General features: G+C 42.5%; 2 protein-coding genes across 3 annotated transcripts in view; one reads left to right on the top strand and one right to left on the bottom strand.

The window, feature by feature from the left end:
- Positions 1-7,672, top strand: part of LOC128744292 (mucin-17) — a 118,563-nt gene extending 110,891 nt beyond the window's left edge. The window contains exons 4-9 of the mRNA XM_053841159.1: positions 52-365; positions 435-531; positions 595-801; positions 869-1,329; positions 1,393-1,576; positions 1,643-7,672. Of these exons, the coding sequence (XP_053697134.1) occupies positions 52-365; positions 435-531; positions 595-801; positions 869-1,329; positions 1,393-1,576; positions 1,643-1,693 (1,314 nt within the window). The 3' untranslated portion in view covers positions 1,694-7,672. The remainder of the gene's footprint in view (positions 1-51; positions 366-434; positions 532-594; positions 802-868; positions 1,330-1,392; positions 1,577-1,642) is intronic.
- A 12,356-nt stretch (positions 7,673-20,028) lies between these two features.
- On the bottom strand, positions 20,029-22,806 carry LOC128742509 (mitochondrial nicotinamide adenine dinucleotide transporter SLC25A51). 2 transcript variants are annotated; one of them, XM_053838892.1, is made up of 4 exons: positions 22,582-22,806; positions 21,615-22,515; positions 21,424-21,553; positions 20,029-21,127 (listed from the first exon to the last, which is right to left on the bottom strand). In XM_053838892.1, exons 2-4 carry the CDS (start codon positions 22,094-22,096, stop codon positions 20,843-20,845), a joined length of 897 nt encoding a protein of 298 aa, XP_053694867.1. In that variant the 5' UTR covers positions 22,097-22,515; positions 22,582-22,806; the 3' UTR covers positions 20,029-20,842. The 2 variants fall into 2 exon arrangements, with proteins under 2 accessions (XP_053694867.1, XP_053694866.1); XM_053838891.1 differs by having other exon boundaries at positions 21,615-22,806.
- Positions 22,807-27,972: the final 5,166 nt, after the last annotated feature.

Below are 27,972 nucleotides of genomic sequence, written 5' to 3'. Positions count from 1 at the left end.
AACCGAACAGGACAACCCTTCGTTGATTAGATGTACTATCCGCAATTGCAGGTACTGCTTCGCAAGCGGCAGGCTCAGGTCTCGTACGGGCAGCGCTGCCGTCCGGTGGGACTGGATGCGTACAGCTTGGACAACGTGTCCGTGTACAACAGCGTCCGCCGCAAGGGAAATACGATGCGTATGTCCAAGCGTTCGTACGGAAACTCTGCTTTCGAGGATCCCGGTCTGAAGACGAATCCGCTGACCGTTGCCGAGCTGGCGAATATCATTCAGAACAAAACCGCCATGTACGACGAGTTCAAGGAGATTCCGAACGTGACGGCTCGGGCCGACGAAGTGCCGGAAGGATGCGAAGATAAGAATCGGTAGGTTTGGAAGCCGCCCGGAGTGCCGGCCGGGGACTGTTTTGATTAATGTTTTATTGGGCTTTTTAGTTACGCTAACGTAGTACCACTGCCGGAAACTAGAGTGCACCTGAAGCGTATCAACGATGATGAGAAGTCGGAGTACATTAATGCTAACTTCGTTAAGGTATAGTTTTGATGGAGGGGGATTACCAAGGTCAGGTTTTTTAATCTTTTACTCGTTTTTTAGGGTCCGAAGGATAACACCAACTACTACATCGCATGCCAGGCACCGATGGAGAACACCATCAACGACTTCTGGCGCATGATCTGGGAACAGAACTCCAAGGTGATCATCATGGCCACCGATCTGAGCGAGAGCGGAGTGGAGAAATGTGCCGAATATCTACCGCCGTCGGTCGTGCTGGACAACAACCGCGATTTCGGTGACTTCCAAGTAATTCCGCTAAACCTATAGCTTGCTTTTAAGTTAGGGACTAAACTGAGAATTTCGTTTCCGACAGCTTACGTTGAAGAACCGCGAGAACAAGGAGAAGTACACCATTTCGACCGTACATTTGCGCAACACGCAAACCAACACGTGGCGGGAGATCATGCACTTCTGGTACCAGTGGCCGGACACCGGAGTGCCCATCGACGAGTCCTCGATAATCGCAATGCTGCTGGAAGCACGTAGCTATTCCCGGCTAGCACCGGCCGAGATGGCAGATGCCGTGACCGGTATAACCAGCATCGCCGAAGAGGATGGCACCGAAAGCGACCATCTGCCGGCTACTCCGAAAGCCAACGGCAGTGCCACGGATTCTAGTGTAGCTGTAGTCCTAGGTAGCAATAGTGTAGATAGTTCGATCAACAATAACAACAACAACAACAAGACGTCGACAGCGGACAGTGCGGCACCCAACAGTCTGATGTCCAACGGGGGAACGATGGATAAGCACAAATCACTGCAGCGAACTCAAGGGTAAGACCAATACCACAGTTGGACTGGAACGCGGAGTTGAGTTTTTTTGGTGTTTTCTTTCAGACCAATAACGGTACATTGTTCGCCGGGAACTGGTCGAACCGGAACGATCATCGCATGCGATGTGGCTCTGCGAGCGGTTGAGATCCCTCCGAGAACGGTGGACATACCGCACATTGTGTACTACGTTCGGAGAGGACGAGCCAGTGCTGTAAGGACGCGCGAACAGTACGAGCTAATATACAGGGTAAGTTCTAAGTTCCGTAGATCCGAAGATCCGATTGAGGTTAATCGATTTCCCTTTCTTTCACAGGTTGCTAACGTATACGCCACTAAGCTAACGGGGCCGACGATAGAAACATGAGAACGACTCATTTAAAATCAAGTATTGTGAGTACATTCGAAACAACACAAAAACGCTTCGCTAGATACAGGCAGATAAAACGGAAAAGGCCCCAGAAACAGTAATGTTTTTGGCGGTCACAAGTGCAATCAATTTCTAGCTTCAAGCAAAATACCAAAACCGTCAATGCGTAATGACAGACAACAGACAAACAGACACTATCATCATCACATAGAGGTACACAGGGAGCTTTAGCGAGCTTTAGAGACAGCGTACGCAGCAAAAGCAGCTTCTCAAGCTTCTTTTTCAAACAATCCAGAAAACAGTAATCGATCCTCAAAAGTCTTTTAGGGTGCACACTTCTGGCCCTTTCTGGCACCATCAAAACTGCTGTTCACTCTGAGCTTTCTACTACCTACTAACTGGTGGGTGTTTCTATCTGACGAGCTGGCGGATCTACTGTAATGTGTTTTTGATGATGATGATGATGATGATAATGATGAAGATGATGATGGATTAAATGATAGCAGGGCTAAGCAAAAGTGTTGAGCTTTTCATGAGCTCTTCGTTGCAGGTGAAAAAGCTTTGCTTGCTTTGATCAAGCGAGCCAACAGAATGGCTGCGTTCTGCTAGAATGAAAAGTCAGCTCTATAGAGAGGTGCGTAACAAAATTAAAACATGTTCACTTCGAATATAATCTTGTTCGGATCTAATCTGATCTTGATTTCCATTGTGAATTCTTACTGTAATGGGTAGGAATTCTGATTAGAATGACTCCGAAATCGAGCTGTCAACTTTATCCAGCTTTTCATAGGTGAGGATGACGGCAAGAGTAAGGATTCTGCCAGTAATAAACCTTTGCACGGTGCCTAACCTCAACTCTGGTTTGAAGTTTTTGTGTGGTTTGTTTTGATTCCCTTTGTAACCTAAATTTATTGCTAGTGGGTAATTACTAGTAATTCGTACCACTTGTTTGCGGAAACCGGAAATATCCGACTTTTCCGAAGCAGAAAAAGGATAGCAGTTCTGCACAACATATATTATTGTCATTGTTGCAGTTTTTTTGGCTTTCTGGGTCTTGCGAATAAGTAATCAAATCAAACAACACTGTCAAACCTGGGACGAAAAAAACGCACTGACATCTGCGTGCAATGCTTTATTTTGATATTTATGCAGATAAAATTACAAAGACCGAAAAAATAATGACAAAACCTTGTTCCATTAAAAATCGGATGGAATTTGTAATAATCACTGTAGTTTTCGGCAATATTTATTGTGATTTTACTGCTAAACAGCGTCTCGCTAAGTCCAACACAATATTTTCCTTGGATAGGACAAACGTTTTAACACACAACGGAACATCAGCATGGTGGAATTGTTCCATGCTCTGAAGATAAATCTCAACTTTTAGTGTATTAGTGCAAAGCGCAGAAGAGGAATGCATTCCAAGTAACGATTTGAGTTTTGTTACAGCCTTATGATGGTATTTAAAACCAAAAATGGCCTTGAAGACCCCCATAAGAATAAAATAAAACTCACATTGTTGCTTGGGATCTGCACTTACTTTCTCTGGGGTTATCTCCTTCGATGCGAAGAGCATCTATCTTTTGACTTGTTTGCAATCCTCTCCTTTCTTACTGGAGCACTACAGAATGTATGCATAGCATTCTCTTTAACCTTCTGAGCAAATAGTTTGATCTTTTCTAGAGTATGAAGAGTAGAATTGCTCAGCTTGCAATAATGTTCACTAAGTTTTAGAATGATTTGCATGAGAAACAGTGTTGCCTGAACTCGTGTGATCTAATTTTCTAACACACCTCGTACTTGTTCTGACGAACAGACTATACCGATCACTCGTGAGGCCCACACTCTTATCCGCGGGTGTAAGTGAGGGTGTAAAATGAAAACGAAAAGAAGAAGTCGAGCGAAACCTGTAGTTATTCATCCCAGTCGGTACGCGAGCTATTGTCTGTTCACGAGCTGTTGGCTTCGCGAGCGGGCTGTGCTGCAAGACGCTACGAGGCTGTGCGCTCGAGAGTATGTAGGCAGCACAATGTATGCACACAGCGTCAGCGGTTTTTTGTCATACACATACGTCAGTGAAGTGAGCGTTGAATGCGTTGCTGCTCACGGTCCTTCGTGTAACAGTGGGATTGCTTCTCACTCGATTTATAACATTGATGAGAAAACAGCATTAGACATCGTTATTATTAAGTTAGTGAGCGATTCAACGCGAATATGATTGTCCCCGATCTTGACTCCCATTCTGCATTAACAAAGTTCGTCTCGCTCCAGTATTTTCAGATCGTTCAAGGGTCTGTCGTATTTCTAATTTTACGTAGACTTAAGTCACACGAATGCCACACTTGGTTGAACTTGACTCTCACTGCCCTGGAACTCGCAAAAAGATGTTGAAAATACCTGGGATTCGTGCGCGTGGCGCGGCTTTGGTGATTCTAGGGTATGTACTAAATACGCTGAGGGAATTAGTAGAAACTGCCGAGGAGCCGGCGACTGGCCTAGTAGCTGCAACCAAAAGCCTACCTGCTTCAGAGCAAGCATAGAAAACCGAAGACAATCCAGAAGCCAAGGATTAGCCGTAGCAACTTTCAGCTCAGACGCGAAGAGTTGTTTGAAGGTTAGCCCGTTGCCAAAGGTCACTCCCAGTATGTACATCGATTAATTAATGTGTTTGTACTCGGAAGCTGCTACGAACAAACGCTTGGGTCTTTCACCCTACGGGTCGAGGTGTTTTATCAGTGCATACAAGTCAAAATATGTTGTCGATGTGTGGACACAATATTTCAGGATAAATAACAGTCAACCAATTGATGAAATGGCTTTTTTTCTCAGGCTCTCTCGAAGGGTGGCGAAATAGCAACCTTGTCCGTGTCCCACTTTGCAGCTAAGCTGTCTGTAATCCAGTCGGTTGTTACGACGGAATGAATAGCCAATTGTTGACTGGTTACTTTGTCCTTTCTGGTTTAAGATTGGAGCCACGGAGCTATGGCATGGTTCTATGGGAAAATTCGGTGTTTGGCAACTAGAGCAAATGGTCCACATCGTTTACTATACCAATTTCTCCCTAGCTCTATCTAATGAAAAATTGAATTCGGTCGCCAAGTCCGAGTATGACTATTTTCATGCGGATCGCTCATCAGAATATGGATGCCTTGAGATCGCTGTATGAGTAGATTCAGTATTTCTCGATAGCTGAACAGTCTGTGGGTTCCTTTGTGGCAACCTCTCCTGCTTTGATAACCATTCTCGCAGATCATTGTTTTCTCATAAATACATAGACTCATTTCTATAGTTTTGCCGGTGATTAGTCCTCATGGATTTCCGTAAGGAATGCCTCTCTTGAGATTTTTCTTTCCGAGCGGTACCTCGGTAGTTTCTGCCTTCCGTGGATGGTTGATTAGATGGCCGCTTTACCGCCCTTACGACCTTCCTCCGTTACTTTATCTATATCCTGTCTATGTCCTCTTTATCTATCTTCTCTATGTTAGTCCTCTAAACCACTAGTGGACAGCCTTCCTTACTGGTCTCGCGCTAGGTTTCAAAGCAGCAATATTTTCGACGGCTGATCATTGTTTTAATCTGAACGCATTTGGAACGCATTCCTATTACAGTGGTTCAGATTAAAGAAGTTCACATTAAAGAAGGTCATACCAGCGGGGTTTCTCGGTAATAAACAGACATCCCGCATTTGCATATAAAAAGCTTGTATAATTTTGTTGTCCAATCTTTATTTTTTTGGGGTTCGCAATTGCACGATATTTTTCGGATTAAGGTGAAATTTGTCGTCATCGATTTTGCCAATTTCAAAAGCAGTTTTTTTGTTTGAAACAAAAATTCTGTTCATGAAAATTTCCCGTTAACTTTGTCCGTCCTCTGATTGTAAACAACAGGATGCAGCCAACAGAATTACGTGTTGCTCTGTTTTTTGTATTCACGGCGTTAAAACAACACCGTTAATTAAACATTGGCGTTATTAATCACTCGCGTCACAAGAATTTGAAAGTTTTAACTGAAATGTGGGGTGCACAGAATTAGACACGCTTACGGTAACACCATCAATAAATCCCATCATCAAAAATACGCTACATCATCCCCTTCGTTCAGACGAAAGCCCAAAGCTTCCTTCACAATAGAACCTGAGCTGTCCCGAAAGTTACCGGGACAGCTGCTCTCCCTCTTCAGCAAAACCAAAACCAGAACCGAAAAAAAATCGAATGCAATGGGCTCCGCCATCGCGTCCGGTGGTTGCGGTTTAATCTTCCGAAAAAGCCAACAGCCACGGTCGCGTACCGTTGTGGTTGTCGAACCAATAAACGTGAAGACACCCGCACCAGCCGGACCGGCTGAACTGAAAATTAACACACAAACAAACATACACACACACACATACGACCAAGCCCAAGGACTCATAATACTTGATTTTAATCTCTAGTGGGATAGAGACTAAAATTTGGAAAACAACAAACAAGCGAAACAACGAATCGCGAAATGTCGCGGAAGACGGAAAACTAACGAAACATTTCGTAAAAGAGAAAAAAACCCTCCTTTCTTTTCTTTGAACCATGTTCTCATCTAATGTACAGAAAGGAACAACTAAAAAAAAATCTAGCCGACATTCTCCACTATTGTTCCCGCCCAAAGCACCACCTATAATCTATAATATAATTAAAAAAAATAGAAGCTACTTTGTAATAGAATAGTCTCCACTTCTTCCTTAACTACTGAAAGGAACGAATCACGAAATCAAATTTTGTTTCTTCATCTAGGTTGGTTAAAGTAAGCTTTAGTTAGTTAGGATAAAATAGTAAGAAGACAAAAGTTGCAATATTAGATGTTTACGGAAGAGTTGGAGTTGCTCCCCCTCCAAAATAAACGAGGGGCGGGGGGGGGCGCAATATTATAAGTGTGACCAGCTCTGATAAGTGAGTAGTAAATGACCAGCACAATGAGCAACGAACTACGCAACACAGTGAAGTGAATTGTTGTAAATGCCGAAAAAAATAGAGGAAAAAAACTATACGTTAATGGGAAGGAAGTGTCATATCTGGGTTTGTCTGTGGTGCTAGTTGAATGATGACTATTATAAATAATAACTATAATTATTGTTATGGTTTTTTGTTAACGCTGCAATGTTACATATTATATTACTGCTAACTATATTTCGTTCGGATAATTATTACGAAAAGTGTACTACATCTGTATATAAAATTGTGATAATTAATGTTTAGATAGAGAGAAAGATTTCCTATACCAGGCAGAGATATTTTTGAATCCACGCGCGCAATGCTTTATTTATTCTCAGACGTGAAACGCATCTCATTAGGTGAAAAACCAAAACTAAACTAACTAGTTGAAAAAAAAGTTAGGCAAAAAAAGAATCGACTGGACTGAGAATCTTCTGTTTAGAGCATAAGAAGAGGTCGAACGGAACCGAAAGATTTCCAGCTTCTTTGCATTCCAAAAGCGGGTGTGTAAGAGGCAAACATGACACACAGTCTACAAGCAATATTTATTATTATTAAAAAAAAGAAGCAAACAGCAACATTATAACCGACGTGAATCTTAAGCAAAATATAACTTCAAATCACCACACCACGCCAAGTACAGTAATCCCGGGTTAGAGCCCCCCTATTGTAAAGTTTAGAATAGGGCTTATTACGAATGGTCTAGCTCTAGTTTATAGTTGAAGCCAGATTCCCTTTCGAATAGGGGAAAACTTTGTCACAAAGCTTCCGAAGCTTAACATACAGCCGTCTCATTCGGTCGGGTGTGAATGCGTCGATGCGTGAGTTCAAGTTCATTGTTAGTCTAACTAAACTACAGATGCAGATTTAGCCTACATACGACGAAGTGCTAAGAAATATAGGTAATCGGAAAGGTAATCATTCTGAAGCAAAAAAAAAAAATCAAACACACACAGGTTTCCTACTCGTAAAAGCATAAGAATAAAAAAATCGCAATCAATAAATTGTTCTATGATGCTGCATGATTAAAGATTGAGTTTTATTTTATAGTTCCTTCCTACCAGGTTTGAAGCAAACACCATTATTGCAGGGTAATCTTCCCGTTCGGTGGTTTAACTACAATAGACGGAGTAAGAAGCGCTATTCGTGTCTAAAAGGAACTCAACCCGCCAATGTTGGTGGAGTTTGAAGTACTTCTCACGCTTAATAAGGGGGTTGTGGAGTCTCCCTTTTGTCTAGTTCGCTGAGGTTCAAAGGTTCATCACTACCGGCGATCGACAGTACCAGGAAGGACGAGTGGATTCAAATCTGGTTATAACGGGCTCCAATTATAGTTTGGTTCAGTGCACGGATCCCCAGTTTTTTTTTTTATATTTTTATGCAAGTTTGAGAAAATCTTCTAAAGACAACACCTTTCCTGAACCCCTCCCGAAACTACCGTTGAGTTTTACATCAGGAGAGACGACGTGCCTAACCACTCTGCTGTTGTCGTTGTTGGTGTAGGTTCAAAAAACACTCCCTGTTATGCCATATCTGCTGCACCCGTTACCTGGGACCTGGGCTGCTCACTCAGTACTTTATCTGACCATAGCTAAGCTATGTCAGACCCTATCGTTGCACCCATTCTAACCGTTGCAACTCCGTCATCATGTGCTCAGCGCACATTCTCTGCACAATGCTGTCGGCGTTTGTGTCTACTCCAACGACCGCAAGTATCTCACGCTGAGTGGCCTAGAAACAGGGGCAGTTATTGGACATGATTCGGACACGATATATAACACTACTTAAGGCTGGCATTTGCGACGAGCTCCCCTAGTAAAGTCGCCTGGTAGCGATTTGAAACGGCAAGTTGGCAAACGGTACATGTGTCTCCGTCTCGTAAAACAGGCCTTCAAGTACTGTTCGCGACAGCGAAAAATACGCTAAAATCCGCCAACCGTATGAAACACGTGCTTTCGAAGATTCGAGAAGCATCTCCAAGCTGCCTGCATCTGCTAGCAACGTACATCGAACATTCTAGGCACTTCTCTCCTATGTCAGCAATGTATTTCGTCGAACCTTCCCGAAGTTGCCCGAGATGACCAGAATGTCGCGCCGTGTAGTATAAATACGGGCGTTTAACAGAATGCATAAGATAAGTATTTCAACCGTCTTAGAGACAACATCGATTTAACCACCGTGATAGTAACAACAAGTGATTAGAACTAAGTGAAAGTGCCACATTGTGCAAAGTATAGTTAAATAAAAGTAGTGTTAAGTAAAAGTGATCTTTTCCCGACATCCGAAAGAATTCCAGTTTGGCGTCGTCCCTAGTCGGTAAACCGTTCCGGCTAGGATTCAGTGTTTTGCGTGACCCTTCCACCCTCTCCGGCGTCGCCTCTGGACTCTACCCTTCGCAGTGGTGTGGCACAAATCCATCCAGCTGTTGTTACCGTGACTTTTGTTCCAACGGCGGTAAGAAGGCACCGCTCACCCACCCGCCTTCATATGTTGGCATTGGTGCCAACAAGTACGTTCCAAATGCATCGACCGGTGACCACCGGGCGGGAGTAGGTTCAGATGCTTTTTCCGGATTTACGCCGATCTGGCTCTGAGGTACAGTTGCCCACAAGGCGCTGCCCCAACCCTCGCATGGTTCTCCCTGTTCCATAGATCGCCATGGGATCATTAAAGCGACTACTTCAAATGGGTTTGGATAGCGGCTTGAAGGGGGACCCTTTAGAATCAAAATGAGTCTTTTAAACAAATTTACAGCAAGTGCAGAGCCGGTGGAAAACCCGTTCGCGAGAGGTGGCATCCAGCGTTCTCCACCAAGGGTCGAGAAGGATGCAACCCGAAGCGTGTGGGTGGCAAGGGTAACGGTACGCCTGATGAACAGCCCATCGCTAATCAGGGTGATGAAAAAGAATAGGGATGCACTACCCAAAGTAGTAGCCGCGTCACAGCAGCTCGATATAATCATCGAGTTCACATCAGGTCGCGGCAATTTCTCCAAGAACTTGAGCTTGCTCGTGTTTCGGAGAACGTTGTGTGCAGCGACCAAAGTGCACAACGACCTCGTGGTGCGTGCAGGAAAGGTGAAGGCCGCGAAGGCGTCGAAGTCAGTACAGACGGATGCCTGCTCGTTGACGGCGTGTCGCAACGCGGCCCTGGAAGCCACGGAGAACGCTACAAACATCGGTAAGGCATTTTCCAAGCGTCTGAGACAGTCCCGGGGGGATGGTACCCTTGGTGGACCAAAAAAACGCGTGATCGGTGAAAGCCCTCAGGCTAGCGCGTTGGTGGAGCCAGCCGATCAAGCAGCGGGAAGCACCAAGACGGGTGGCCCGTGGATCGAGGTCAAGGCCAAGAGGAAAAAAAGAGGAAGCGCCACCAAAAAAAAAGCTTCACCTAAACCGACAGGGAAGCGAGCGAAGAAGGGCGACGCTCTTATCCTGAAAACCGACGGGTCGAAATACTCGGAGGTTCTGAAGGCCATGAGAGGCGATGCCCTACTCAAGAATCTGGGTGCGGACGTGCGGAGCATCCCCAGTAAACCATTTGGTTTGTATATCTCGATTGCAACTGAGATATACGAAATTTTATCTGAACGAAAAAGTTATATTTCACGCCATATAAGAACATATATGTACCAAAGTGGAGGAGATATACGTGCGAAAATTTTGACAATTATTTGTAATTCTGTTTTGCGTAGTTTTTATAACACGCAACTAAATACTCCTGAATATATGATTAAGATATAATCAAATATTGCACTTGTCTATACTGCTTTATAATTCACAGTCATGAATTGTATATGAATCTTCATTAATCATTATACAATTACAATGTGAAATTGATATAAAAACGATTTAATGTGATCTTTTTATTACGATTTTGTGTTATCTGGGTCCGCCGCTTACGCACGGGCGAAATGATCCTTGAGTTGAAGAAGGACGCCACCAAGAAGAGATCCGTATGCAAGTCGATAGTGGAAGGAGTGCTCGGGGAGGGAGTGCTGGTACGTGCTCTCACACCAGAAAGGACTCTCCAACTTTAAAACCTGGATGAGATCACCGATATGTGACAGGCTCTCAAAGAGCAAAGTGGAGTGGTGGTGGCAACCGAGGCGGTTCGCCTGCGTAAGGGTCCTGTCGGGACCCAGGTAGCCACCATAGGACTTTCGCTGGCGGACGGAAATGAAACCCTGAAAGCTGCTAGGCTAAAAGTGGGGTGGTCGGTATGCCCACTAAGCGTGCTGAAGCAGTCGGAGGCTTGTTTCCGGTGCTTCGAGTACGGGCATAAGACTTGGAACTGCAAGGGGCCAAATAGGAGCCAATTGTGCAGGAGACGTGGCAGTGCTGGCCATAAAGCCGCAGGGACTAAGCGGAGCCTCTCAAGTGCTTGATCTGTACCGATAAACGGGACGCAAAGCACGTAACGGAAGATCCAAGGTGCCCGGCTGGTGTGCCGGCGGCCAAGCCACGTTCATAGTGCAAGTGACACAAATCAACCTGAACCACTGCAGCACGGCTCAGCAGCTGCTACACCAAGCAGTTTCTGAGTCGGTAACGGACATTTCCATCATCTCGGACCCACATCTCGTCGCTGCCGGAAACGGCCACTGGGTCTCGAATAGGTCCGGGACGGCGGCTATATAGACGACAAGCAGGTTCCCGGTTCAAGAGGTTGTGTCAACTGCAGACGAGGTTGCCAAAGTGGGTGGAGTGTTCTACTACAGCTGTTATGCTCCGCCGAGTTAGCCTATCGAGCAGTTTACGCGGATGGCAGACTGAGAGTCAGTTGAGCTGACTGGTCTAAGGCCGGTGGTTGTGGCGGGCGACTTTAACGCTTGGGCGGTATAGTGGGAAAGTCGTAGCACGAACCATAGGGGTCGGATTCTGCTTGAGGCTCTGGCAAAGCTCAACATAGATCTGGCCAACGTCGGCACCGCAAGTTCCTCCAGTAGGAACGGTGCGGAGTCTATCATCGACGTGACATTCGGCAGTCCTGGGCTGATAGGAGACTGAAGAGTAGACTATGGCTACACTCACAGTGACCATCAGGCGCTCCTCTTTCTGCGCCACGAGCCAAGGCCCTGGCCCCAGGCCGCTGAGTCGCCCCACGGCCGACGTTCCAGTATCTCAGACCATAGCGTAAGATGGTTGACCTCCATGCCGAACATCCAAAGTAACGTGGCCGATGGCGGTCGGGGAGAAAGCGACGGTTACGAACGAGGAACCCTAAATCCCTAAAGGTGAGCACTGGGACCAGACGGAATTCCGAATTTGGCCATTAAAGCGACTATTTGGAGGCTCCTGAACTATTCGGGGCAGTAATGAGTAGATGCCTGGAAGCCGGTCACTTCCCAGACAGATGGAAGTGACAGAACCCGGTCCTGTTGCCGAAGCCGGGAAAGCCTTCGTGTGTCCCCTCGTCATATAGGCCAATCTGTCTGCTCGATACTGCCGGCAAGATGCTGGAGACGGTTATCCTTAACAGACTCGTACAGTACACGGCGGGTACAAACGGTCTGTCAAGGAACCAATTCGGCTTCCGAAAGGGCAAATCTACAATGGATGCCATCTTGCCTGTCACTAAGACAGCCGAGGTGGCAATCCAGCGCAAGAGGACTGGTATCCGCTATTGCGCAGTTGTCACGCTCGACGTGAGAAATGCGTTTAATAGCGCTAGTTGGGACTCCATAGCCAACTCGCTTCGGAACATCCAAGTGCCGGTGTTGACTGTACAGGATTCAGGAAAGTTACTTCCAGAATTGTGTGCTATGGTACAACACGGAGGAGGGTCAGAAGTGCGTTTCAACCACCGCAGGGGTTCCGCAAGGTTCCATACTGGGCCCGGTGTTGTGGAACGTCATGTATGACGAGGTGTTGAAGCTAAAGTACCCAGTAGGGGTTGTGATTGTTGGCTTTACGGACGACATCACCTTGGAAGTCTACGGTGAATCTATCAGAGAGGTTGAGTTGACGGCCATACACTCTACAAGTATTGTTGAAGATTGGATGCGCTCCAAGAGACTGGTATGATGCCTATTGGCATCATCATCAGTGAGGACGTTGAGTGCTTCAACTTCAACCAACGTGGAACTAGAGGCATACGGAGTACCACAAAATCGGCCTCGATGACCATATGGCAGCGGGCACGGTCTGATTTCACAATTGACGCATCTATCTACCTTTGCGTAGTCTACAGCTCTTCAGATCGGGTTAACGACGATAATTTAATCGATTGCCATCTCAAGTCACTCAACTGGGTTGTTTCGCAATTGAAGCCTAGAGATAAAATTGTAAGTTTTGGTGATTTCAACCTAAGCGCGATCTCTTGGCAGCGTGATTTTTGCAGTTCTCTTTTTCCAATCACCTCTCGTTCCTCTATTGGTACAGCAGCAAAAAAACTGCTTGATACATATATAGTATAGTATAGGACTTAAACAGAAATGCGGGATTGAAAACGAGAATCATCGTACTTTGGATCTGTGCTTTGTTAGCGATGAATTATGTGTAGACTACACGGTTATGGAGGCTCCGGCACCACCAGCAAAATTCTGCAGGCATCATCATCCCATACTAACGCGGCTAAAGATTAGCCCACAACAACGCTTCCAGGACATTTCTGAAAGCCTCTCATATGACTACAGAAAGACTAATTTCAATGGCATGAACGATTTTCTGGCGCATGTTGATTGGGACGAAGTTCTTCGTGATTATGATGCCAGTCTCGCTGCGTCAACGATTTCTAGCATCATTGCGTATGCTATCGACCAATTCGTACCCGTAAAATCTAAACACGTAGGTACCGGTTAAACCAGCCTGGACAAACGCCGATCTCAAGTACCTCAAAACAGCAAAACGTGCAGCCTTCAGACAATATAGCAAGTACCGTGCTGACGCTATGAGGATAAGATATGTAGCAGCAAACACTAATTACAAGCAACTCAATGATCGCCTGTACGACGTCTACCAGATTAATCTGCAACGCTGCCTGAAAGCAAACCCTAAAAGTTTCTGGGGATACGTGAATGAACAGCGTAAAGAATCAGGATTGCCCTCTACGATGTCCAATGGACAAATTGAAGCCGATTCAACCGTTGACATTGCCGATTTATTCCGCTCTCACTTTAGTAACGTTTTCACTGACGAACATCTCGAACCGCAGGATGTAGCTGTCTGCACAGAAAATGTTCCTCAACTTTCCGTTCCTGCGCTGTCGTTTGTTGTCTCCATTGATATGGTCATCCCTTTAAACATTTTAAAGCACTGTATAGATACACTTGCTAAACCTCTTACAACAGTATTCAACCTATCTTTGGCTACTGGCGTATTTCCAAAATGCTAGAAACAGCCATATGTTTTTCCTGTTTTTAAAAAAGGTTACATGCAAATCGTCTCGAACTGTCGGGGTATAGCTGCATTAAGTGCCACGTCTAAATTGATTGAGTTGATTATTCTTCAAGAGCTGGTTCAGAGATACAATCACTGCATTTCGGCGAATCAGGACGGATTTATGCCCAAACTATCTACAATAACCAACTTGACCTGTTTCACCTCCTTTGTAATACGCCAAATAGAGAAGGGTCATCAAGTAGACGCTATATACACTGACCTATACGCAGCATTTGATTAAATGAATCATCACATCGCAATTGCTAAATTTGACGACTTGGCATGAATGAAAATGTGGTTCTCTGGCTTCAATCGTACCTAAGCGGACGAAGCATGTCTGTCAAAATCAGTGATCACATTTCATCGCCATTTCCAGTTTGTTCTGGTGTTCCACAAGGTAGCCACCTAGGGACATTTTTATTCCTGCTGTACATGAACGATGAGAACTTGAACTTAAAATGCATGAAACTCTCGTATGCTGACGATTTAAAACTTTACCATACAGGAGCCCCAAGACGCAGTTTTTCTGCAGAAACAGTTGGAAGTCTTCGCCGATTGGTGTCAAATCAATCGTTTATCGCTGAATGTATCGAAGTGCTCGGTAATCTCATTTAGCCGAAAACGCTCACTTTTTCACTTTGACTATGCCTTGGAAGGCGCACGTTTGCATCGTGAATACACAGTTAAGGATTTGGGAATTCTGCTGGACACTAAAGTAACATTCTAGGACCACATCACATTAGTACTGACTAAAGCTTCTTCACAGCTGGGCTTGTTACTTCGCTTTGCGAAAAAATTTAAGCATCTCTTGCCTAAAAACATTGTATTGCTGAATTGTGCGACCTGTGCTGGAATATGCGTCGGTCGTCTGGTCCCCGTATTACCAAAACGAAACTCCACGCGTCGAGGCTATCCAGCGAAAATTCGCTTCGCTTCGTTTTACACCATCTTAGATGGACGGCTCCAGCTATAAAAGTCGTTGTATGCTCATCAGCTTGGATCTACTAGAGGAGAGACGCAATGTAGCAAAAGCATGTTTTATTGGTGATCTTCTGCAGGGTAATATTGATTCCTCTACACCATGGGCGTAGCCAGAAAAGTTCCTTGGGGGGGGTTTTACCAAAACAAATCTGACATAGCCTAACCGTAAGCAGCTTATTCAGGAAATGGAGTATTATTTTCAGTTAAAAACTATTTTGGTTCAAATTGAGTGTTCTGCATCAGACAAATGCCGCCTAGTTGGTTTCGAGGTACGATGCTGGGTCAACAAATCAGTCGTCGCATGTTCGAATCTCGGCTAGGCGGTGCTGCTAGATAGAGTCAGTAGGATTTTTGTACTAGCCCGGTAACTGTCCTGTACTGTAGTAGCCGACTGCGAAGTCTGTCGATGAAGAGGGATCAAGTCTTAGAAAGGACGTTTAATCCCACGGCTTTGCTTTGCTCATCAGACAAAAAATCAAATTGAAATAACAGAGTTAAAGTTATGGCTTCCCAGCCGGCATTGAGGTACGTTGTATGTTCGAATCTCGGCTGGAAGAGGCTGTTAAAATCCATAGAACTGAGTCTCTTCAAGACGCAGCGAGAGTGCTGAAGAACAACTTATGCTGTATGATTCTCGACATCGCTCGTAAGGTGATCCGACGATCAGATTTCGAAAAGAGAGGTTTGATTCTTAGTAAATGTAGCAAACTTCTTGGCTAAGCAGATGACTTTGCCAGGTGGCTAAGCAGGTTACAGAAACTTTGCCACGACGAAGGCCATCTGGTCGGTGTTAAATCAGACCGGACCAAGTCGCAAAATTTAAAATAATAAGGTAATGACAGCAAACGATTAAGAATTTCGTAAGCTACATTTTACTCTAATAAGATCAAACAAATGTTGCAAACAGCCAGAGATATGAAATGGTTTCGAACGATCGATAGCTTTCAACTACACAGCAGCAGCAAACTTTGACTTCGTTTTTCACGAAATCAAATTTTTGTCACTTGGTTCGGTCTGACTTAACACCGACCATCTGTGCTAGACTGAAGGCGGAGCCTTGCAGGATTGGGCTTTAAATCAACGTGTCAAAGACCAAATACATGAATGATAATAGCTCAAATGGTCGCTGTTAAGTCAGACCGAGCCAAGTGACAAAAATCTTATTTCGAGAAAAACGCGTTCAAAATTTGCTGCTCTGTATGGTTTGTAACTATCAATTGTTCGAAATCATCTCATAACACTGACTGTTTGCAACATTTATGTAGTCTTATTAGAGTAAAATGTAGCTTAGAAAATTCTTGAACGTTTGCTGTCATTAACTCATTCTTTTAAATTTTGCGATTTAGTCTGGTCTGATTTAACGCGGATCAAATGAGACGAACGTGCTTTTTTCGCGGACGGTAATCGTTGACGGCGACGATCCAGAAGTCGTAGATGAGCTCGTGTATGTGAGATCGCTGGTAGCCGCGGATAACAACACAAATAAGGAGATCCAGCGGCATATTCAAGCAGGACAACGGGCCTACTTTGAGCTTCGCCAAACGCTGCGATTAAGAGGCATAAGCCACCTTAGGAACCTGACAATGTACAAACCCCCTATTAGACCGATAGACCATGCTCACGGAGGACTTACGCGCCTTTGCGGATGGCATTTGACGAAGTGCAAGCTGAAAGCGAAGAGTAGCGGAGGTGCATGAATCAAAGGCAACATACACTGCTCGGGAAGATTACCAACGTACATTTGGAGTAAAGTACAGTGAACTAGTCACGTCGTAAGGAAAACGGTTCTATAAAACAACCCCACCGACACCGGCACACCCAAGTAGCACACGTTGTCACAATTGAGTCGCAGCGGCTGATATGCGACAAATTTAAATGTAAAACTTCGGTTACAGTAACCTAAAATATAACAGTTGTGTAACCGAAATAGCGCAACTTATGTAACTAAATCTGGTTGCATTAACAGTTACTCAATAACCAATATGTAACATGTATAGTTACAAAATGGTTACTATTGAAGTTACACATAAACTGTAAATTGACTTTCAATTGGTGGCAAATTAGTTATCTTGTAACTTTTATTGCATAGCGAAAATGTAGCAGGTTTATTATTTCAATCTATGGCTGTCAACGTCAAGCAGTAAATTTAACTGTTGAATATAGAAGAGTGTATAAATTATTATTTCAACACAAATTTTAATGCAGTTTCAAATTTATGGTGAAATGCATGATTCTAGCTTTGAAAAATTCACGCGCTCTTATTTAATATAGCTTTTCGTTACTTACTTCTTTGAAAAATTGATGTTTTGTAAATCAAATATAAAAATTTAAATTTTAATTTTTTGATTTTTAAAATTTATTCTTAGCAATAATGAATTAGTGGAGCATTCACCTAGAAACCATTAAAAATCAAGTTGTTTTCGCTATCACTTTTATCACAGTAAAATTCATAGCCATTTTGCCTTTGGTTCTAACTACTACACCATCGTCCTTGAAGTTTTGTATCGTTTTCGGCATATTGCATGAAATGATTTTAAGCAGCCGTTGTTCATTGTTCACATTGTTGATATCGGGAAAAGGTATTTTTAGTGATTGTTGTGAAAAGAAAGTGTTAATTTAATATCAAAGAATAGTTTCAGTTTGAATAAAACAGTTACCACCAGTGTTAATCATAGAAGGTTACATTTCAGTTACATTCTAGTTGTACGTAACCTTAGCCTTCGACCTGGTTACGGTATCGGTTATACGGTAACCAATATTAAATCTGTTGTAGTCACTTATTTCTTATGTCGTCATTTCTAAGTTACGCTGTAACCTATTTTCATTGCCGGTTTCGTTTCGATGTAACTTGATCGTTTTGACGTTTGAGAATAATCATCATTTGTTTACTTAATATCAATGTCTGGGCGGAGAAGATTCCAAGTACCATCAATTAAGTAAATAAACGCATTTACAAGAGCATTTCACAACCCGTGTACCAATTGTTTATCTTTACCTTTAGCAATATTCTTCAGGTCTAGTTTTTCCTTAATCCGTTGTGTTTACAAGGAACAGTGAACAAATTGTTGCGAAAATGTTACTAGCCGACTTTTTTTGACTTCGTAACTACTCGTAACGGAAAATTAACTGTTTTGCGACGACCAAGTTGTTGACAGTTCGAAAAAAAGGTTTCAATTTGGTCATTTGGTAACTACCTGGTAACTTTTTGAGATTTTTGTCACTAGAAAACTAAAAAGTAACTATTTTTAATTTTATGTAACCTAACTCGTTACAAGTATCCTAAATGTAACTGCTGTGCAACCTTTTTGTATTTTTTTATTTTTATGATTAGTTACAAGTGCTACTTGGGGCATAGCGACTCAACGTGCGAGATGGCTCGTCCAGGTCTAAAGCGACATTTTTTATTTTTTAAGTAAAAACTGCGACTTCAGAGATACCTGGAAAATGGACGACGAGTAACTCAAGATCGCATTAAATGGGACTTAAAACAGCACAAACCACCTCGGCTCTAAGTTCACGACGCCGACGGGGATCGTACAATCAGCCCGTACATTTTCCTATACTTTAAACAACAGCTGGCTGTGAAATTTCAAGCTTGAAAGTGTATAACAAATTTTCTCCTGGGGGGGGGTTTGAACCCCCAAACCCCCCCCCCCCCGTCGCTACGCCCATGCTCTACACTACTCAGCATGTTGGATATCAATATACGTCGCCGTAGTCTTCGATTTCATTCCTTTCTCGTTACTCCAGCAAGAACAAATTATGGCGTATATGAGCCAGTGCGTAGCATGTCTCGTATTTTCAACACATGTTATTATGTATTTAATTTTAATGTATCGCGAGAAGCAAATAAGTGTAGTTTTAGACGTATTTTATGTTGATTTCTGTTGTATATTTGCTTGTAGAATTATTTATCTGTAGGTGTAGTAGTTAACTCTGTCATTGGGGTGATGTTTTACCTGTTGACTTTAATAATATAAACAAATAAATAATATGTAAGATATGTAAGATCTCCCAGTGCCAGATGCCAAACTTTCGGGGTTCTAACTAGTCGAGCAGCATCGTATCGCCACCAACGAAATTTAATGATCTGCAGTTCCAGGTACCAAGTCTCCATTCCATGTCCTTATTTTGTCGCCTTTGTCTATGCCGAATGTTCCGAGTAACGGAGCGCTACATAGTTGAGAATTTTCACAGACAAGATACAAAAGCGATGCAAAACGATGTCGGTTACATTGTTATTCAAAGGCGCACTCATCAAAAATATTCTTGTGCTACAGTTTTAGCTTGGTGTATTGTTATTCTGCAGTGAATTTTTTTTTAATTTCGCGGGGGTTGGGCCTGGGGGCTTTGCCTGGCTACGTGGCTGTGGAAGACTTAAAAACAGTCCAAAAACACTTCTTACAGATCCTTTGACTGCAGAATTGTTCAAAAAAGCGAAAGTATTGCGATAGCTTTTCTTTGATTCGTTCTTTGAGAGTTTCGAATAAATTGATTGCGATTTCTGCGCTTAATTCTGTCATTGTGTCAACATAAATTACAGAGTTACTTCCGTCTCGTACAATGAGCGAAATTTACAGCTTAGATGTTCTAGTGAGGCTTAAACAAATTCAAGAGCTTCAGCATTTTATCTGACCGATTCACTCTTTATCGATCGTTGTATTTCGCATGCCTTTTCAGATAAATTTTTTTTTGCATATTCCTTTAAAATCGTGAAATTTGCCATTACACAATAAGCTCGCCATACGCCATCCATTTGTATAAATCTGAAAATGTGACTTTTGTACCAAAGGACATGAATCCGACAAACTTTGTGCAAATCCGAAAACGTGACTTTTGTATCAAAGGATATGAATCCTGCAAACTTCCGAAATTTACTCCATTAAGCGATTTTGGGCTCTAACGAAGGCACATTTCTTTCAATTGTTCCGCAGGCTATGACAGGTATTGGTTCTGCTTAGTATTCTTTTCGTTCCATCAATCACAGCACTACACAACATTTCCTGTTATTATTTGTCTATATTTTGCGCTTATATCATTTACTTACTGGCTATAAGTAGCACCTAACTTTATAGTAAATCCTAAAAGATCATTCGACACTAGGCCACATTCATGGCATTAACCTAAATCGCCAGAAACATCGTCGGTCGTTTGATTTATCGCATACCATATGTTTGTAGATGTGTTTGTTTAGGTATATGATTTCCTATAGGGTTACAATGGACATGAAAAAGGACACATCATAATTAATCAGCGTTCAGTACATTCAATGCCCCACACGAAGTGCAAACATCAACAACTATGAGAAGGTTCATAAATTAAACACCACTGAACACATAAATTCGAATGAGTAATTTAGGGATTGCTATATGGTAATGCACTACATCTGAAAACCGTATTTTATGTTCGTGATTATTTTGTATGGCCGTGAACGATGATGCTAAATGCATTATTGGGTTTATGGATTATTTGGGTGATATTTTTGGCTTGCAATGGATTGAGATGTATTCGACTAAGGTTTATTTATAGCTCCAATAAAATAGGAGATTACAGTTCCCTCAGGCGACACGAATGAAATAGGTTAAAACAGGTTAACATTACATCTTATGGACTAGTCAATAGCCTAACGAAAAACCATTGATGCTATTTTTTGTAAACTATGACATAAGGACTATTTACATCACAATTGATTACCTGTTTCGTAATATTATTACAAAACCTATCCGCCGATAATTTTATTGTCACATCGACAATTGAACGCTTTGGATTCCGTTTCAATCAAATATGAACAGAAAAATTAACAAAAAAAAAGGATACGCACCTCAGTAGAATACCTTCTTCAGCTGCTCGTAGGCACTGTTCATGATGCCCCAACTGAAGAAAGCTCTGGTGCAATTCATGCTAACACCCTTGTATACATTCCGCAGCTTCCGATCTCGTTCGTAGTACACCTGTCGCAGAGCCCACCACATGCTTTCGTAGGGGGTACCAATGCGACTCTGCATCGTTACCTTTATGACGTTGAGTGGATAAAATACCGAACTGATGAAAGCGCCGATACATGCACCGGCCACGAATTCTTGCGTCCGCTGTGTTATCACCGTGGGCTGCGAAGTAAACGAAAAGATACATTACCCACGCGTAATTAGGATTTGCGAAACCAAATAACTACTTTGGTGGGACCACTTATTTATATATAGCATAGTATTTGACTAAGGCTGATTAGATAATGTTTATTTTGATTGACAGTCTGCTCTCCAAAAGTCTATAAATATCATCTCCCACTCGAGAGAAAACTATGAAGTGTCGTCTTGCGTGGTTGCTTCACTGAGTGACACGTAAATTGTCTCTAATTGAAGTTTAGCTGTTTGGATGGAATGAAATGTACAGTGAATATACATACCCGTTTCGGCAATCGTTGGTCCGCCTCTTCACGCATGACGAAAAACATCGCATTTGAGGGCCCGTTGCGCCACAAAATCGGCACCAAGCCTCGGTACAACTCCTTGAAACCGTACTCGATAAATATCAATCTACAACCAGAGATAAAATTAACATAAAAGAAACCTGTTTGCATTCCTAGTGGTTACTAACCGAAACGCATGATGAGTATTCTTATATTTTTGGTGATAGTTCGCATCGGCCAGAAGGTTCTGCACCCGCTCGAAGGGCATCAAAATCGCTTCCACCGAGCCGGCCATCAGTCCCGCTATCGTCTTGGCTGAATACTGATTCATTCCCCAGTACTCGACCAGTGGCCGGCGAGTTCCGTCGTACACGCCGAACATCAACGACAACGAGATGGTTCTCTGCGCCAACGGGGGAAAGATTCCTCGATAGAGATAGATGAAACCTTCGCTGCGCAACTGGCCGTAGGCCTGATTGAGTTGAACGCCGTGCAGCATCTGCCGAAAGATCATTTTGTAGATCGGATAGGTCACGGTAATGTTCACGAAAGCTGCCCCCCAGCCGCAAGCGAATTCTCGCCAGCAGAAGAGCGGCCGTGGACCACTGCTTTTGGGCCCACCCGTAGGGTGGCCATTGTTGATGTCGTGCCCCGAGCGTACCACGGCCATCGTCGCCTGGTCAGGTGTAACGTTTGAAGGAGGAATTTTGCTACAAATTACGTCCGTCTAATTGCCGACTCAATATACAATTTTTAGAATGATGATTGTGCTGCCAAAAATCTGCACGCTTCACCACTGGCAAACGTCGCTTTGTTCTGTTTCGGGAACAATCAGCATACCATCTGTTGCTCAATTGTTTCCATGTGACTCGCCCATTTCCGCCACATTGTCCGCATCGTTCTGTGGTCGCTCCCCTGGAGGCAATCACAAAATATCAAAACACCAAATCGTTATATAACCAGAGATGCGGTAATCTCTCGCGAACGTGCACAGCCTTCGGTCTTCACAAAAAATCTTCGTCATCAGTTTTACTCTGCTCACCAGCACCGTTGTCCTCCGCCCGCCAACGACTGTGGAATTCTGTTGATCTAAGCGTTTTTGTTTTCCATCAATGAGCAGTCAATCAAATTGCACTACCTTACTGGTGTATATACCTAGTAGTAAACACACATCACGCTACTATTTTTTCTTCAACCGATTGATAAGAGCTTGCTGGTGGTGTCACTAAATTTGCGTCGCGAACGCCGCCGCTGTTGGAAACGGCTTTTCTACAGCTTCTTTCGCGTTGCCTTTGCTGACGTAAATTTCTGCTAGAAGGTTAAACGAACAATACGCTGCTACAGGCATCGACAGCAATGATTTACTGCCACTTTTTGGCGAACCGCGAAGAATGATAACAAAATTTGGCCAGAACACCACTGCACTACCTGCTAACGTGAACGTCAACATCAGCTGCAAATTTTGACACAAATTCAATGATGCCAAAAATACATTTTGATGGGATCATTTGAAACTGCTCGAACTTCGGAAGAACTGGTCGAAAACTAAAACAAAAACTTCACGTAAAATTTACACACTTAAACATTTTGAGAAACCCTGCGTGCAAATCAAAATAAAATTCTGCGAAAAACTCAACTGGAAATATCTCAGATTTTGACTAATTCTGGCTTTAGTTTTCAAAAGGTCGCATAATCAACCCTTTTGCATGCATTATGCGACCTTCTACTAAACTAAAAGACATTAGTTGGGACTTTAGAAGGACTTCAGAAATCTGCAATTCACAAATAAATTTGCTCATCCGGTAGTTCTGCACTGGAGGCACGCTGCAAGCACGCTGGCAGAAAACTAAGGGGTTTCCACTTGGGTTTCCAACAGGAATGATTACTGCGCACCTTTGAAAAAAGTTTTAGATTACTTTACAGACTCGTTTACAGATTACCTCTAATTAAATACTAAATATTTATGTTTTGTAATCAATCTCTTGTGATTACTGAAAACTTTTCGTGATTACCAATAAATATATAACGGGAAATTAGCAGCCATTAACTGTTCGTCGGAAAGCCCAATTTCGTAAGCATTTTTTGGGCCCGAAACAAGAGCTCTGTTTTTAAAAATGTATAAACTGCATTTTTCTTGTCAATCTGAACACAGCGAATATATTTTCATGAACAAAACTTTTGATTCAAACAAAAAAAAATGAAATTTACAATAATGACTCAATTCACCTTAATGCAATGTGATGCTTCAAAGTTATGTATTGCGACATTTGCCCCTATTTAGACTACCCCGATTTACACGATTATCACAGTCGAATTTCACACACGATTTCGCTCAAGGAAAATGAAGTGAAAAAGAAGGACAAGAAGGAAAAAAGTCAAACTCATAAATTGATTAAACTAAAAGCCACTTCTGTGTCAGATTAACAGTGCAAACTGCGGTATGTTGCATTAAACGATTAGCACAGTAGTCTAAATAGTCATAAAAGGGGCAATAATGTGCGAAAGAACTTCATCCTTCCGTGTGTTAACAAAGGCTCCCATACAAAAAATAACAGGAAGTTCTGAAAACTAAATTAAAGTTTCAGAACATTTTTCTTATTTTCACTTTTTGACAGTACTTAACCTGTCATTTGGGTTGACATGTTGCACACATATTGATAAAAATATTTTTAAAACAGAGTTATATCCGTGTTTCAGATTCGGTCAAAAGTAGAACAGAACTGTCGAGCGGTTGTAAATACGTTCCAAAAAAGAGCTCGAAAAGTAAAACTGCAACTCAGCCAAGAACTCAGCATTGCGAATGACCAGTTTTAGCACCCCATCGACATCTCTATAACGAGCTGCAGTGAACGTCAGCGACAGCATGTCCTGGGCTCAAAATTTGACAGCGGGCCCAAATCAGACTGCTGGCAGTTGAGTGAAACGCAGTGCTGGCATGCTATCTCATTTTCGCACACACGAGATGTTGGCAGCGAAAACATGGTTGCCTGCCAATGGGGTGAGTTTTAGTTCTAGTTATACAGTGGACCTCCGTTCGTTTGAACGATTCCTCATGCAAACTAACGGGGTTACTTTTTAATTTGAACAACTGGTAACCCGAAATATGCTGAAACCTGTGTGAACTGGCCGCCCTGCTCTTTGTTATTGTTTTGGTGGTTTGTTTTAGTTGGCAGTTGCAAGTGCGAATATTGCATTTTCCAATCGGATTTCTGTCTTAATCGTTAGGAATACGAAATGCGAAACCGCTAGGTCAGTACCAACAAATCGTGTTTATGTGCATTGTATGCATAAACAATCCAGGTAACCAATAAGCATTAAAATAAGCAGTAAATCAGTTGTTTATTAGCATCCCTGGCGTTTTATACTGCAGGTTGTTGTTTATCAGCTTTTTGACTGCATAACTGTTGTAAATTGGCATCCACAATTCTATTTAAATTCTTCTTGTTGGTAACTAGCTGCAAATAAGCATTGTCAGCACTATAAGAGGGCTAGCAGTAAAGTAGCCGCATATTTTGCCAAAATAGCATTTAAGTAGCATTTAAGGCAACTTAAATGCTTATTGGCTTGCTTTTAAATTGCATTGGAAATGCTTATTGGTTACCTGGGAAGTGATGCCATGTTGAGAATGACATTTGAACCATTTTTAATTTGCACGTCGTGCAAACCAGCGGGGTTCAAATTAAAGTGTTCAGATTGAAAATGGTCAAACGAACGGGGGTCCACGGAATGTGATAAACATATTTACTACAGTATCCCCCGGTAATCCGACGACTCGTTAGTCCGAATCTCGCTAATCCGGAAAATTCCGAATTAAAAAGCTATGTACTTAGCTTCTTTCACCCAAACACTGCCTTCACGGGGGGTCTTCATTTGAGTCAAGATATTATTCATGCCAACTAAATGGAAATGGCGAATGGTGCTATTTATAACTGCGTTCAATTTTGCCAGTAGCTCCATTTTTCATCACTCTTCTCAATAGATTAACATTCTTGCGCTTATTTCTAACACAGAGAACAGACTACCAGGTCATCGACAAAAAGTGTGTAAAAGGGTTGTATGTAATCTACGAGTAATCCTTCAATAGAGCACCCCTCGAGCAGTAAGTGGCAAACTAAGGGCCTTATTCTGTATGTCACGTCGAGCAACTCGGCTCGACTCCGTCACTGTCGAGTGCCGAGTGCAAGAAGAACGGGCAGCATAGCGGCTCAATGCATGACCAAAACAAAGCTAGCTCAAGCGTCACTTGCTAACCGTTTAGTCACTAGCTTTTTGGCGGTGGACTCAGTCGAGTTACTCGACAAAATCGGGTCGCATGTGACCGAGGGGCAAGACACTTTATAATATTAACAAATATTAATACAGCCTGAATTCGTTAATTGGGCCACGACTGCCCTCCAGCTGATTCGCTAATTGGGCCGACTGACAGTTGTTAGAAATTTCTAAACTCGAAAATTCCATACAATTTTGACATTCTAGTTGTCACATAGCCCAATTAGCGAACACCCAATTAACGAACCGCCCAATTAGCGAACCACCAATTAACGAAACTTTGCTGTATATTCAAGCCCATGGCAGACAATCATTTTCTCGCCGCCAACATCTCGTGTGTGCGAAAATGAGATAGCAATTCAGCACTGCGTTTCACTCAACTGCCAGCAGTCTGATTTGGGCCCACTGTCAAATTTTGAGCCCCGGACATGCTGTCGCTGACGTTTACTGCAGCTCGATATAGAGATGTCGATGGGGTGTGTATATTAGGCCCTATTAAAGCCCTATAAATGTATAACTTTATAGGGCTTTAGGTTATATTATTGGTGGGAACAGTATATAAATATATTAAGCTTGAAAAAATATAAAAGTAATATATTTTCAACAGTGTCTTGCCCCTCGCATGTGACTTACATAATACCAAAAGTCGACTAGTCGAGCATTATAACAACTCTTGCCACATACTGTTATGGGCACCCCATCGGCAGGCAACCATGTTTTCGCCGCCAACATCTCGTGTGTGCGAAAATGAGATAGCATATCAGCACTGCGTTTCACTCAACTGTCAGCAGTCTGATTTGAGCCCGCTGTCAAATTTTGAGCGCAGGACATGCTGTCGCTGACGTTCACTGCAGCTCGATATGCAGATGTCGATGGTGTGGTTATGGGACTTGACAGCTCAATATCGTATTGAAAAAGGTGGAAACTTTCGTAAAAGAGTCATCTAAGCAAATATGCATAAATATATTTAATATATTTAAATAATAAATTTGAAGTGATTCGCCCCGTGGTCTACAACAGCAGTTTTTATTGTGGACATTGAAACTTATGGTAAATTTATCGTAAAAAGTTTCAAAATCAAATTTTATTCATATTTTTGTTTCTTATTCTATGCAATAGAATTGGCCATATTTCATTACAAATTTACTAGCTTTTTTAATTAAATTTTGTTTTTTCGCTTAAAAATATTAAAAAAAAATTTTTGTTCGCAAAAAAGTAGTTTTTTTTATTGCTGCTTGCACCCCATTGACATCTCTATATAACGAGCTGCAGTAAACGTCAGCGACAGCATGTCCTGGGCTCAAAATTTGACAGCGGGCCCAAATCAGACTGCTGGCAGTTGAATGAAATGCAGTGCTGACATGCTATCTCATTTTCGCACACACGAGATGTTGGCAGCGAAAACATGGTTGCCTGCCTATGGAGTGGCTGATTGCAAGGAAAATTGTACCATTCAAAGCGCGATATCGCTCATAAAAGTGCTATTTTATATTGTCAGTTGCTAGGAAAATTGTACCATTTAAAGTGCGATATCGTTCATAAAAGTGCTATTTTGCATTAAATCGTTTTGGTATCTTCGGCGCACTTTTCCGTTATCTTCCAAGCAATAAGTGCGCCGAAGATACCGAAACGATTCAATGCAAAATAGCACTTTTATGAGCGATATCGCACTTTGGATGGTACAATTTTCTTTGCAATTGACAATACAAGAGATTGTACAATTCTAGATAGAATTAACAAAAGGGCAAATGTCGCAAATGTAAACAAAACGGGTGAGTTATTTTTTGCTGGGCCAGCATAGGAAAATAAACCCTCACTCGGTTTGTTTACGCTTGCGACATTCGCCCTTTTGTTAATTCTATCTTCAATTTTCCTTACAATCAACAATATTGTTGATATTATTTCAACGGCAAACTGCTTCAGCGAGGGCCTCAGCTTATGTCAAAATAATTGCGCCGAAGACACTGAACCGATTCAAACGAAAATATCACTTTTATGAGCGAACTTTTGAATGCCAATTTTTTATGCAATCAGCAATATTTCGAGATAGAATTAACAAAAGGGCGAATGTCGCAAATGTAAACAAAACGAGTGAGAGTTATTTTTTGCTGGACCAGCATAGGAAAATCAACCCTCACTCGGTTTGTTTACGCTTGCGACATTCGCCCTTTTGTTAATTCTATCTTAATTTCTTGTACAAAACATATTCGTTGCCCTATCTGCTAGTCTCATTTATTTTCTTCAAAAATATCTGGCATCCCTGGTTAAAATCAAAAC

Source organism: Sabethes cyaneus, chromosome 3 (genome assembly GCF_943734655.1).
Source record: "Sabethes cyaneus chromosome 3, idSabCyanKW18_F2, whole genome shotgun sequence".
Lineage (NCBI taxonomy): Eukaryota > Metazoa > Arthropoda > Insecta > Diptera > Culicidae > Sabethes > Sabethes cyaneus.
The sequence above is the reverse complement of the archived record's forward strand: the minus strand, read 5'-3'. Positions and strand labels throughout refer to the sequence as shown.

Bases quoted from the DNA above. Each gene is read 5' to 3' on its own strand.
- LOC128742509 (XM_053838891.1), bottom strand. From the start codon at position 22,096: ATGGCCGTGGTACGCTCGGGGCACGACATCAACAATGGCCACCCTACG. The intron at 21,554-21,614 runs GTTAGTAACCAC...CTCTGGTTGTAG, and splicing joins AATACTCATCATGCGTTTCG to ATTGATATTTATCGAGTACG. The intron at 21,128-21,423 runs GTATGTATATTC...TTTACTTCGCAG, and splicing joins ACCAACGATTGCCGAAACGG to CCCACGGTGATAACACAGCG.